Source organism: Dendronephthya gigantea, unplaced genomic scaffold (assembly GCF_004324835.1).
Source record: "Dendronephthya gigantea isolate DGI-Jeju-01 unplaced genomic scaffold, DenGig_1.0 000165F, whole genome shotgun sequence".
Lineage (NCBI taxonomy): Eukaryota > Metazoa > Cnidaria > Anthozoa > Malacalcyonacea > Nephtheidae > Dendronephthya > Dendronephthya gigantea.
The window spans coordinates 126,328-138,975 of NW_021163175.1; the positions used below are offsets into that span (position 1 = coordinate 126,328).

The 12,648-nt window shown below is 38.7% G+C and overlaps 1 protein-coding gene across 3 annotated transcripts in view; it reads left to right on the plus strand.

Annotated features, from left to right (window-relative positions):
- The window catches only part of LOC114537828 (nuclear anchorage protein 1-like), a 74,879-nt gene that overhangs the window by 22,059 nt on the left and 40,172 nt on the right, over window positions 1-12,648 (plus strand). For all 3 annotated transcript variants that reach the window (XM_028558926.1, XM_028558928.1, XM_028558927.1), the window contains 28 exons: window positions 58-239; window positions 486-645; window positions 1,006-1,187; window positions 1,266-1,428; window positions 1,836-2,017; window positions 2,114-2,273; window positions 2,380-2,561; window positions 3,026-3,185; window positions 3,289-3,470; window positions 3,697-3,856; window positions 3,942-4,123; window positions 4,341-4,500; window positions 5,646-5,827; window positions 6,006-6,165; window positions 6,292-6,473; window positions 6,928-7,087; window positions 7,398-7,579; window positions 7,769-7,859; window positions 8,055-8,243; window positions 8,558-8,742; window positions 8,873-9,017; window positions 10,539-10,723; window positions 10,959-11,106; window positions 11,178-11,359; window positions 11,426-11,567; window positions 11,782-11,963; window positions 12,039-12,183; window positions 12,280-12,591. In XM_028558926.1, the coding sequence (XP_028414727.1) occupies window positions 58-239; window positions 486-645; window positions 1,006-1,187; window positions 1,266-1,428; window positions 1,836-2,017; window positions 2,114-2,273; window positions 2,380-2,561; window positions 3,026-3,185; window positions 3,289-3,470; window positions 3,697-3,856; window positions 3,942-4,123; window positions 4,341-4,500; window positions 5,646-5,827; window positions 6,006-6,165; window positions 6,292-6,473; window positions 6,928-7,087; window positions 7,398-7,579; window positions 7,769-7,859; window positions 8,055-8,243; window positions 8,558-8,742; window positions 8,873-9,017; window positions 10,539-10,723; window positions 10,959-11,106; window positions 11,178-11,359; window positions 11,426-11,567; window positions 11,782-11,963; window positions 12,039-12,183; window positions 12,280-12,591 (4,827 nt within the window). The remainder of the gene's footprint in view (window positions 1-57; window positions 240-485; window positions 646-1,005; window positions 1,188-1,265; window positions 1,429-1,835; window positions 2,018-2,113; window positions 2,274-2,379; window positions 2,562-3,025; window positions 3,186-3,288; window positions 3,471-3,696; window positions 3,857-3,941; window positions 4,124-4,340; window positions 4,501-5,645; window positions 5,828-6,005; window positions 6,166-6,291; window positions 6,474-6,927; window positions 7,088-7,397; window positions 7,580-7,768; window positions 7,860-8,054; window positions 8,244-8,557; window positions 8,743-8,872; window positions 9,018-10,538; window positions 10,724-10,958; window positions 11,107-11,177; window positions 11,360-11,425; window positions 11,568-11,781; window positions 11,964-12,038; window positions 12,184-12,279; window positions 12,592-12,648) is intronic.

Sequence of the window (12,648 nt, forward strand, 5' to 3'; positions counted from 1 at the left end):
CACTTTAGTGAAATCTTTCGCTGAAAATTATAAGTAAATCTGTATCTTTGCTTCTAGGACTTTGCGAAGCAGAAGCCTGCATGTGATAAACGCGTGAACGAGATTGTTTCTGGCGGTCGTTCTCTGGTGAATGAAGGCGTTATTCCTTCTGAGAAACGCGAACAGTTTGAAGTTGACCTCGAGAGTATCTCTGGAACGTGGGACAGCGTCATTGAAATGGCTGACGACTCGTCAGAAAAGTAAGTTAAAAAAATGCCCAAAACAAGGTTGCCTATTTCAGGATTTTGTCCCGGATTCCATTGGGATTAATAGGAATTCAGCTTTGGAATTTGAAACTCTAAATTTATTTAGTTGAGACAAAGCAGATTAGGCAATATTGTCTGGGGAAATATCGAACAATTCAGGGGGTTTTTTCTGTTGGTGGGTTGAGATTAATAGAAGTCTTTCTTTTGGAGTTTTGAAATGGAAATTTGTTTCTCCTTTAGTTTGGAGAAGGCTGAGAAAGCGTCGGACGATTATGACGTGTGGCGTAAGGATGCAACTCAAGCGAAAGAAATTGTGGAAAATAACAAGAAAGATGTTGAAGAAGCTTCCAAACCAACCAGTGATCCCGAGGAACGGAAGAGTCAAATCACTACCATGACTGTGAGTTGCATTTGCAAGATTATAGAGGTTGCATGCTTGTTTCTTTCTTTCTGTAGTAACACTGGATCAATAAGAGATGATCCTTACTGTACCTCTAGGAAGAACAGTTTAGAACTGATAGAGCTATCCAGTATAAATAAAGTTAGTTTAGTTCAGGTTTCCTCCTGTAGTAACACTGGATCAATAAGAGATGGTCCTTACTGGACCTCTAGGAAGAACAGTTTAGAACTGATAGAACTATCCAGTAAAAATAAAGTTAGTTTATTTTAGTTAGTTTTATTGCTAGATTATAGAGCTTGCAGGCGTAGGAATTATATCACAAATGGAAGATGTTAAATGGAATTTCTCTGGGATTTCTAGAAAATCATGGCAGACAAACCTGGGGAAAAAGAGCGACTTTATCAAATTATTTACCGCGGGAAAGATTTGGAAGATAGCGAATATCTTACACCAGAACAAAAAGAACACATCAGCCGGGAGACGAAAGATATTGAAAACAATTGGAATGATTTCTCAAACCAACTTGACGATGCTAAAAAGAGGTATTAATGATTTCGTGGCTACCTTTGTATCAGTGTTTTGTGATGTGTCTAAGCGGGGATTATTTCTTTGATATTTAGTGCCGAGTCTGGTAAAAAGGACTTGCAAGATTTGGCCAAATATCGTGTGGACTATGACGTCATCATCACGTGGATTATCACGAATGAGAAGCGACTTCGCGATGTTAAGGATGACGACAGCAACGACAAAGAAAGTATTCAGAAACAACAAGTCATTCTTAAGGTATGTACTACTACTACTAAACTAACTTTATTGATACTGGATAGCTCTATCAGTTCAAAACTGTTCTTCCTAGAGGTCCAGAAAGGATCATCTCTTATTGATCGAGTGTTACTACGGGAGGAAACCTAAACTAAACTAACTTTATTTATACTGGATAGCTCTATCAGTTCTAAACTGTTCTTCCTAGAGGTCCAGAAAAGATCATCTCTTATTGATCCAGTATTACTACAGGAGGAAACCTTAACTAAACTAACTTTATTTATACTGGATAGCTCTATCAGTTCTAAACTGTTCTTCCTAGAGGTCCAGTAAGGATCATCTCTTATTGATCCAGTGTTACTACAGGAGAAAACCTAAACTAAACATGCCCGCTCAAATAAGTTTAATCGTTCGCTGTTTTAATTCAGAGCATCATTGGCGAATTCCCTGAATACAAAGTCAAACTCAACGAAGTAATTTCAAAAGGACGCCATCTTTCTAATACGCCATCGCTTCCAAATTGCGATAGAGAAGAAATAGATAAACAGTCAAATGAATTGGAAAATAAGTTTAACACCTTGGAAAACGACGTTAATGATGAAGACCAGAGGTAATAGATTAAATCTCAACTTCTTTCACACTTTGAAATGTTTTTCGAAGCCCTCTTCAGTTCATTATGTTAAATAACATTTGATTTTTTCTTTAGACTTGAGAAGAATTTGGAGAACATAGACAAGTATGAAGTCTGGCAACAGAGAGCAGACGATGTCAAAGAAAAACTCGACGAGACGAAAGATGAATTAGATAAATTCGACACACCAACCAGCGACGTCAGCGAACGAGAAAAACAAAAAAGATTCCTGAATGTGAGTGTTCTTTCTTTTGGTATATTGTTGATAATTATCGTTTTGACCAAAGCTTTTTCGCTCGAAGAGGCCGAGATTTTATTGAAAATCATTTTTATTTTTTCAGGACTTCAATAAAAGAAAGGGTGCTCAAGAGAAGTTGATTAATGATGTTGTTAGTGATGGTAGGAAACTTGTGGATGAAAACATCGCTCCGAGTGATAAACGTGAAAAGATTGAACTGGATCTTCAATCGTTGCCTGAAACTTGGGAGGGAATTGTTGGCAAGGCTGATGAGAATAAAAAAACGTATGTTGTTTATAATAGAGGAAGAAAAGTTAATTTAGTTTAGGCTTCCTCCTGTAGTAACACTGGATCAATAAGAGATCATCCCTACTGGATCTCTAGGAAGAACAGGTTAGAACTGATAGAGCTATCCAGAATAAATAAAGTTAGTTTAGTTTAGGTTTCCTCCTGTAGTAACACTGAATCAATAAGAGATGATCCTTACTGGACCTCTAGGAAGAACAGTTTAGAACTGATAGAGCTATCCAGTATGAATAAAGTTAGTTTAGTTTAGGTTTCCTCCTGTAGTAACACTGGATCAATAAGAGATGATCCTTACTGGACCTCTAGGAAGAACAGTTTAGAACTGACAGAGCTATCCAGTATAAATAAAGTTAGTTTAGTTTAGGTTTCCTCCTGCAGTAACACTGTAATAGATGCTATGGAATGAAACCTTTATTCAAAGGCATTGATTCTTCTCTTTGCAGTGTCGACTCTAGTCTTCAAGATGCTGTACAGCTAAGCAAATGGCAGAATGACTACAATGTTGTATTGCTCTGGATTGAGAAAGCTGAAGACAAGCAAAATCAACGGGAAGAAGACAGCGATGATCTTGACAAGTTAAAGAAACAGCGAAAGAAACTAGAGGTGAGTGATTCACCTGTACAAAATACTAGGCATTTTTAGTTGTAATACATTAATTCTTTGTTCTCGCAACAAACTGTGCACAAATGAACCGTGTTTTGTTCAGGTTGATGTGAAAGATATTGCGAAATACGAGGCCAAGATTGCTCCATTATTGGCAAGAGGAGAGACGATATCACAAAGCAACTTCATAACTCCTGATGATAAGTCGAAAGCAGATAATGACACGAAAACTTTGAAAGAAAGATTTGATAAATTGAAGAATGAAGAAACTGATCGTAAACAAAGGTAAGTTGCTTTGTTTCGCTCGATTTCATCTCATTTCTGTTCAATTGAATTCAAAACTATTTCGATTCTATTTCAATAATTTAAACTATCTTCTTTTACTCAGCTTTAAATAGTTTCGTTTCTGGTTATTTTATTTTGTTTATGGTCCAATCTTTTGTTTCACCTTCTTCATTCTGTTCCATTCAGTTAAAACACTTTAAAAGTCATTCTCTTGTTAATACAACAGGCTTGATGATAAAATTCAATGGATAACGGAATACAAGCAGTACAGAACAGACTACGATGGTCTGAACTCGATGCTTGACGATTGTCAACACAAGTTAGAATCGTATGAAAAACCAACCAGCAACAAGACAGAGAGAGACAGACAAGCCGCGTTTCTGAATGTAAGTTTTTGTTGGGTTTGCAAAGGATTCAATTTAGTGGGCAATAGATAAGTGAACTACATTGTCCTTGTGATTTTCTTTCTAGAAATTCAACAAAGACCAACCTGCAAACGATAAACGCGTTGAAACAGTTGTACAGTTTGGTAGCAAGTTGGCTGATGCTCCAGGGGTACCTGAGGATAAGGGGGATGATATCAAAGAAGAGACGAAGACTATAGGGGATACATGGAGGATAATTGTGCTAAAAGTTGAAGAACTGCAAAAAATGTAAGTCTGATTAATACAAGGTAACTCTTTCAACCTTAGATGAACCTTTTCATGCGATATGGATTGTATTATATTTTGAAAAATTCCATCCTAGAAAGAATTGGTCCAAGTTTTAGTTCGAGTTCTTGTATTTAAGATTTTAGACAAGGGGGCGAAGATGGACAGTGGCTCTGACATAACAATAGTATGATATAGTTGTTTTAACTTTTATTTACAGTGTTCGTTCTGGTATTCAAAATATCACGGAGTTAAGTGATTGGAGGAAGGAATATACCACCGTTATTAAATGGATTGAGACGAACGAGAAGAAGCTTGCCGCGCAAGGGGAACCTGGGGACCAGGCTAAAGATCTCGCTAATAAATGCACCACTCTTGATGTGAGTATATTATTTATATTGGATAGCTCTATCAGTTCTAAACTGCTCTTCCTAGAGGTCCAGTAAGGATCATCTCTTATTGATTCAGTGTTACTACAGGAGGAAACCTAAACTAAACTAACTTTATTTATACTGGATAGCTCTATCAGTTCTAAACTGTTCTTCCTAGAGGTCCAGTAAGGATCATCTCTTATTGATCCAGTGTTACTACAGGAGGAAACCTAAACTAAACTAACTTTATTTATACTGGATACTCTATCATTCTAAACTGTCTTCCTAGAGGTCCAGTAAGGATCATCTCTTATTGATCCAGTGTTACTACAGGAGGAAACCTAAACTAAACTAACTTATTTATATGGATAACTCTGCATCATTCTAAACTGTTCTTCCTAGAGGTCCAGTAAGGATATCTCTTATTGATCCAGTGTTACTAAGGAAAACCTAAACTAAACTAACTTTATCATACTGGATAGCTATCAGTTCTAAACTTTCTTCCTAGAGGTCCAGTAAGGATCATCTCTATTGATCCAGTGTTACTACAGGAGGAAACCAAACTAAACTAACTTTATTTATACTGGATACTCTATCAGTTCTAAACTGTTCTTCCTAGAGGTCCAGTAAGGATCATCTCTTATTGATCCAGTGTTACTACAGGAGGAAACCTAAACTAAACTAACTTTATATATACTGGATAGCTCTATCAGTTCTAAACTGTTCTTCCTAGAGGTCCAGTAAGGATCATCTCTTATTGATCCAGTGTTACTACAGGAGGAAACCTAAACTAAACTAACTTTATTTATACTGGATAGCACTATCAGTTCTAAACTGTTCTTCCTAGAGGTCCAGTAAGGATCATCTCTTATTGATCCAGTGTTACTACAGGAGGAAACCTAAACTAAACTAACTTTATTTATACTGGATAGCACTACCAGTTCTAAACTGTTCTTCCTAGAGGTCCAGTAAGGATCATCTCTTATTGATCCAGTGTTACTACAGGAGGAAACCTAAACTAAACTAACTTTATTTATACTGGATAGGCCTATCAGTTCTAAACTGTTCTTCCTAGAGGTCCAGTAAGGATCATCTCTTATTGTTCCAGTGTTACCAGTGAAACCTAAACTAAACTAACTTTATTATCATCGCAGGAAATGGTGAACGTATTATCCACATACGAGACAAGAATTACTATACTACTTCAAAAAGGCGACCAATTGGCCAACGAACCGTCAATAGATGAAAGCGACCGAAAAAAGACCGAAGATGATACGAAGGCTTTACGAGAACGATGGGATAAATTAAAGCAAGATGAGGAAGATAAAAAGAACAGGTGAGACGTTTTACCAGTTCTAAACTGTTCTTCCTAGAGGTCCAGTAAGGATCATCTCTTATTGATCCAGTGTTACTACAGGAGGAAACCTAAACTAAACTAACTTTATTTATACATGGATAGATCTACCAATCCTGTATTGTCCTTTCTTACGTGATAATAATCTGCTCTCTCGTAGGTTTGATAATCAAAAAAGTTTTGTTGAAGATTACCAGGAATGGAAAGATGATGTGGACGACTTGAAGCCTTGGATGGAAAACACGAAGAAAGAAATTGATGCGTGCGAATTACCAACAAGTGACAACAGCGTCAGAGAAAAACAAGCGAACTTCGTGAAGGTAGGCTGGCAAAATATCTTGTATATTGAAATCAAAACATATCCTTTGTTAAAATATCTGGCAAAATATCTTGTATATTGAAATCAAAACATATCCATTATCCATATCACTTTCTCTTTGTTCAAGGTATTTCTGGAAGATAAGGAAAAGAATCAAGCTCGTGTTGACAAAGTTGTTGACGGAGGTAATCTTCTGTTGAAAGAAAATCCTGTCGCTCAGAAAGATAAGAAAGAAATTCAAGACAAAATCGAGAACACACAGAACTCTTGGAGTACAATTGTGCAAAGATTTGACGTTGTCCAACCAATGTAAGTTAATTTTGAAATCAGTTTATATGTTTGTTGTCTTCTACAGAAGTTCTACAACAACTATACTGGGGTTGTATCAAGCCCGTTTAGCTTAAACGGTGGATAAGTTCAAAATAGAAAGCAAGTCTATCGTTTTATTCAACAAGCGAACTAAATATTTTTAACTTTAATACAAAGATACTGTTTACAACTACATATTCAGTGCATAATATTCAAGTTGACTCATTCAAGAGAGATGTAAGAGTGTTATTTAATTTCGACTTATTCACCGTTTAAGCTAAACGGGCTTGATACAACCGGCCCTGTTTTTTAAGTAGATATACTCCGAGTTTAAACTGCTATAGTTTGCGTATTCAATCCTGACCGATTTACCCGCGAAGAGCCACAATATTTCTTGATATTCTTGTTGAAAACATGCTGTGATTCAAAGTGGTTTGTTCGCCTATGATTTCAGTGTGATATCTGGAACTCAAGACATTGTCAAGCTTGACGAATGGCGGAACGATTGTAGTGAAATGAACAAATCTATCGACAATGCCAGACAGCAGGTTCGCAACTTGAAGAAGCCTTCCAAAGATCGAGCAAGGATGGAAAAGCAGAAAGACGACTTTGAAGTAAGTTCCGACCATTTTATAAACAACAGCTCCCTAAAAGCTTTCGAGGTAATGACTGTTAGGAGTATAGAAAATAATAACGTAGAAATAATAATTCTTGAATGGACGTTGGTGATAATATTCTTGCAATTTTGCATGGTGATATGAAAATACAGGTAAATTAGCTTGCAGTATTTTATACAAGTATTTAATACTGCAAGGTTAACGGACCGAAAGCTTTGCAGTATTAAATACTTACGTGGTTCTACCTACAAGGACGTTTGTATAAGTTGAAAGAGCTCAATGGACGTAACTTTTAATTTAATTTTAGGTTATTTCCGCTGAAATGGATGGCAATCCCGACAGGATTGATAGCCTTTCTGAACGGGCTGAATACCTCGTAACAGTGTCCACAATTTCTCCCAAAGATAAGGATAAGGTGTCTAAAGATATGAACAATTTAAAGAATACCTGGAATAATTATAAAAACGAAGAAAAAACAGCTAAGGAAAGGTGAACAGAAGCATTTTAACGCACTAAAACTGCCCTTGAAACGGTTTTCCCCCGAAGATCTTGTGCCTTGAAGATTTGAGGGGTGAAATACAGAGATATTGAACCGCTTTTCAGCAAAGGTTCTTTGTTTGTATTTGAGAAAAATGGAATGGCAAAGTTATGAAATATGTTTAATTTAACTACTTCTAGTTTCGATGCTCAGCCTCAACTTGAAGTTGTAACCGAATTCGTAGTGGTTGAGAAGAAAGAAGACGATTTGGTTGTGGAAGGAACTTTCGAGGTTTTTCAAACTTATAATGTTTAAAAACTCCTAAATCGATTTAACAAAGTTTGAAGTGATAAGCCAGTGCTCATAAGGTTTCATCCTCGCTGGATATTGGTAGTTACTGAAGAAGATTTAGTCAGGATAGGATTGTCGAGTTTGTTGTTGTTAGCCAAGTCTGTGCAAAAGCTCAGGATGTGGTTTTCTGTTTAGGATATTGATGAGTTGTTTGCACAAGAGCCCAAAGCGCCAGAACCACCAGCAACTGTCGATTACGGTGAGTGGAAGAACAGCGTTGAAGAACTGGAAGGAATTCTTGACAAAGAAGATGGAAAGTTTGATCCAAAGGCGCCTATCGAGAAAGAATATTCAAACTTGGAGAAGCTTGCACAAGAAACAAAGGTAACCATTATATAAATATATTCAATGTCAATGATTCTTCCACTGATAAATATTCTTCCACTGATAAATAAAATCATCTGACATTAGACAGAGTAAAATACTAAAACAGGCCACATCTGGGTGCATTGCAAGCTAATGGGTTGACAAGAGACACTGACAGATAGTTTTGTTAACTTATTAACTGACAGTACTCTTCCACTGATGAGTAAAATCATCTGACATTAGACAGAGTAAAATACTAAAGTAGGTCACATCTGGGTGCATTGCAAGCTAATGCATAAATGATTTATCTTAATATATCTTCGTATATTAAGGACTCTGGTGCTACAGTTGATGACCAATGTAAGCCGAAGCTAGCCACCATTTTGTCAGATGGAAATGCGCTTGTAAACAACAAAGAACTTCAACCAGAAGACCAAGCATTCGTCACAGAAAAGATGATATCTTTGAAAGACAGGACCCAGCGTATTGATATGGCTGTGAGAATAACCAGAATGAAGTGAGTTCCTCAATTGATTCACAGCTTTTTTATCCACAAATTTCAGATCTATCGTTTTCTATAAATTTCCACTTATCATCTTCAAGGCCTGGCCAGATGTTTTACAAATTGTTTAATCGTGTTTTTCTAGAGTTCGCGATGCAGCGCTTGAGTACTTTAACGAAACGCTGAACAAATGTTCTGTCGATGTGAATAAAATGCAGGAAACAGGAAAGTCCTTGAGACCTCCTTCAGATAACCTACCTGATCTTCGAGTACAGATTGCTTCGATGAAGGTAACCTTCCTCGTTTGTTTATAGCGAGTAATAGCTTAAACAGTTTCCGTTTCAAACAATTATAAGCTCGTTTTCCACCAGGGGCTGGTTGTGTCAAGCCCGTTTAGCTTAAACGGTGGATAAGTTCAAAATTAAATAACACTCTCTCGCAATGTCCACCGCTCTTCACCGCAATTTCCACCGCTCTTCACTGCAATTTCCACCGCTCTTCACCGCAATTTCCACCTCTCTTCACTGCAATTTCCACCGCTCTTCACCGCAATTTCCACCACTCTTCACCGCAATTTCCACCGCTCTTCACCGCAATTTCCACCACTCTTCACCGCAATTTCCACCGCTCTTCACCGCAATGTCCACCACTCTTCACCGCAATTTCCACCGCTCTTCACCGCAATTTCCACCACTCTTCACCGCAATTTCCACCGCTCTTCACCGCAATGTCCACACTTCACCGCAATTTCCACGCTCTTCACCGCAATGTCCACCACTCTTCACCGCAATTTCCACCGCTCTTCACCGCAATGTCCACCACTCTTCACCGCAATTTCCACCGCTCTTCACCGCAATGTCCACCACTCTTCACCGCAATTTCCACCGCTCTTCACCGCAATGTCCACCTCTTCACCGCAATTTCCACCGCTCTTCACCGCAATGTCCACCTCTTCACCGCAATTTCCACCGCTCTTCACCGCAATGTCCACCACTCTTCACCGCAATTTCCACCGCTCTTCACCGCAATGTCCACCACTCTTCACCGCAATTTCCACGCTTTTCACCGCAATGTCCACCGCTCTTCACCGCAATGTCCACCACTCTTCACCGCAATTTCCACCGCTTTTCACCGCAATGTCCACCGCTCTTCACCGCAATGTCCACCACTCTTCACCGCAATTTCCACCGCTCTTCACCGCAATGTCCACCACTCTTCACCGCAATTTCCACCGCTCTTCACCGCAATGTCCACCACTCTTCACCGCAATTTCCACCGCTTTTCACCGCAATGTCCACCGCTCTTCACCGCAATGTCCACCGCTCTTCACCGCAATGTCCACCGCTCTTCACCGCAATGTCCACCGCTCTTCACCGCAATGTCCACCGCTTTTCACCGCAATGTCCACCGCTCTTCACCGCAATGTCCACCGCTCTTCACCGCAATGTCCACCGCTCTTCACCGCAATGTCCACCGCTCATCACCGCAATGTCCACCGCTCTTCACCGCAATGTCCACCGCTCTTCACCGCAATGTCCACCGCTCTTCACCGCAATGTCCACCGCTCTTCACCGCAATGTCCACCGCTCTTCACCGCAATGTCCACCGCTCTTCACCGCAATGTCCACCGCTCTTCACCGCAATGTCCACCGCTCTTCACCGCAATGTCCACCGCTCTTCACCGCAATTTCCACCGCTCTTCAGACTTATTTATCACTTTTCTCGAAATGGCCGAAAAGTGACTTAGGCAATTATGTTAGTAAGCTGTCGATTTGCTTTCTGTTAACTCTGGTATTCGTCTCTTTTAAAAGTCTTTAGAGAAACGGCTTTCATCTGATGGCGAGAAAGTTCAGGATACCGAGGAAAAAGTAAATAACATGGAAGATGCAGGCGTTTTGCCACGGGATGGCTTCGCTGGGACTTTAAATGACAGATGTAACGAAGTAAAGAAGGAACAAAAGAATGTCTTTGTTGTTATCGATGAAGCCAAACCAAAGTATGCTCTATCAGTTCTAAACTGTTCTTCCTAGAGGTCCAGTAACGATCATCTCTTATTAATCCAGTGTTACTACAGGAGGAAACCTAAACTAAACTAACTTTATTTATACTGGATAGCTCTATCACTTCTAAGCTGTTCTTCCTAGAGGTGCAGTAAGGATCATCTCTTATTGATCCAATGTTACTACAGGAGGAAACCTAAACTAAACTAACCAAAATCACACTTTTTCTAGATTGCATCGTGCTTTAGTAAACCAGTTAAATCGAACACAAAAATCTGTCAACAATTGGTTGAAATCTTGCGAAAAGAAAGAGAGAAATATCGACATGGCAAACGTGAAAGATCTTAACAAAGCGCATCAAGAATGCTTAAAACTGAAGGTAATTTGCATGCAACAGACAGACTATTGTTTTCCAAAGAAAATCGCTGTACAACTGACTTTATTTTGTAGCAAGTTAAAGCTGAATTTTACAAAGGAGAGCCTCTGTATATCACCTTAAATGAAGTCCATAAAGAAGCTGTCGATGATGAAATTTTGGTTGAGAAGAAAGCCGTTGATTTTGCCAAACAAATGGAAACATTAGGAACACGACATGATGACCTTAAACAACGCTTACAAGATAAAGACAACGAGTAAGATTACCCTGAGTGTTTTTACTTGGAAAGACCGAATCTAAAATTATCCAATATGTCTTTTAGACTTCTTACTTATGTGAGACAGACCACAGAAGGTGTGTTGAAGTCTTCTGATGAGAAACTTGATGAGCAAAAGACGTGGCTTCAACCAGAAGAGCCTGCTGATAACTTCACAGACGCCAAAGAACAGCAGGATACCATGAAGGTGAGCTTGGAGATGATCCTCACTTGACCTCTAGGAAGAACAGTTTAGAACTGATAGAACTATCATGTATAAATACAGTTAGTTTAGTTTAGGTTTCCTCCTGTAGTAACACTGGATCAATAGGAGATGATCCTTACTGGATCTCTTACTGAAGAACAGTTTAGAACTGATAGAACTATTTGTGAAGCTGTATTCATTCATATTTCATTTCAAGGAACGTGAATCCATAATAAAACAACGAACAAAAGACATCATTATTCAACTTGGACCAATTGAAAAGATTTCCACAGGTGAAATATTGCCCCTTCCCGAATCAACTTCTCTTCAACGCCGCATTGGCGACATCAAGACAAGATTCAACGCAGATATACCAACCGCTAGAGAAAAATCACAAAAGTAAGTGTTAGATAAATGAGGTAAAATTTAATTTTCCTGGGGTTTTTTTTGAGGTATATTTTGGGATTTTTTTAGGCTCAGAGAAGGTTACGGCGATCTTCTGAAAAAGGAAGTAGAGAAAAGGAAATTATGGCTAGATGAAAATGAAGGAGTTGAACTTAAACCTGAAACCGACTTCAAAGATTTCAGCGAATTCAAGATAAAATATGATCAAAACAAGGTGCTTAAGAAAGTCAATTTTGCGAAGTTTTTTTGAGATATTGAATGCACCTCTTGAAGATATAAAGAAAAACATTATTTCTTGTTATTTTGTCAGGATTTTGTCAAAGAACTGGATGATAACAACATCAAAGTTTTGATTGAAGAGGCAGACAAGATCGACGGGATTGAACCAGAATTGAAGAATGAACTTGTACAGTTGGACGAGCGTTGGGCGACGATTCACGACGATGCGAAGGACAAAACCGAAAACTACGAAGATCTCATGACAAAGTGGACTGTCTTCCGTGAACAGCAACTGACCTTGTTGAACTGGATTGACAAGAAAGATGCCGAAGCCGCTGAAGAAAAAGATCAAGTGAACCTTGCTGATGAAGACGAGGTCGCTGAACATGTCAAGAAATTAAAGGTAAATAAAGAAGTTTTTCTGTGCTATTTGTGAATGTTTCCATTGAGATATTTTTGA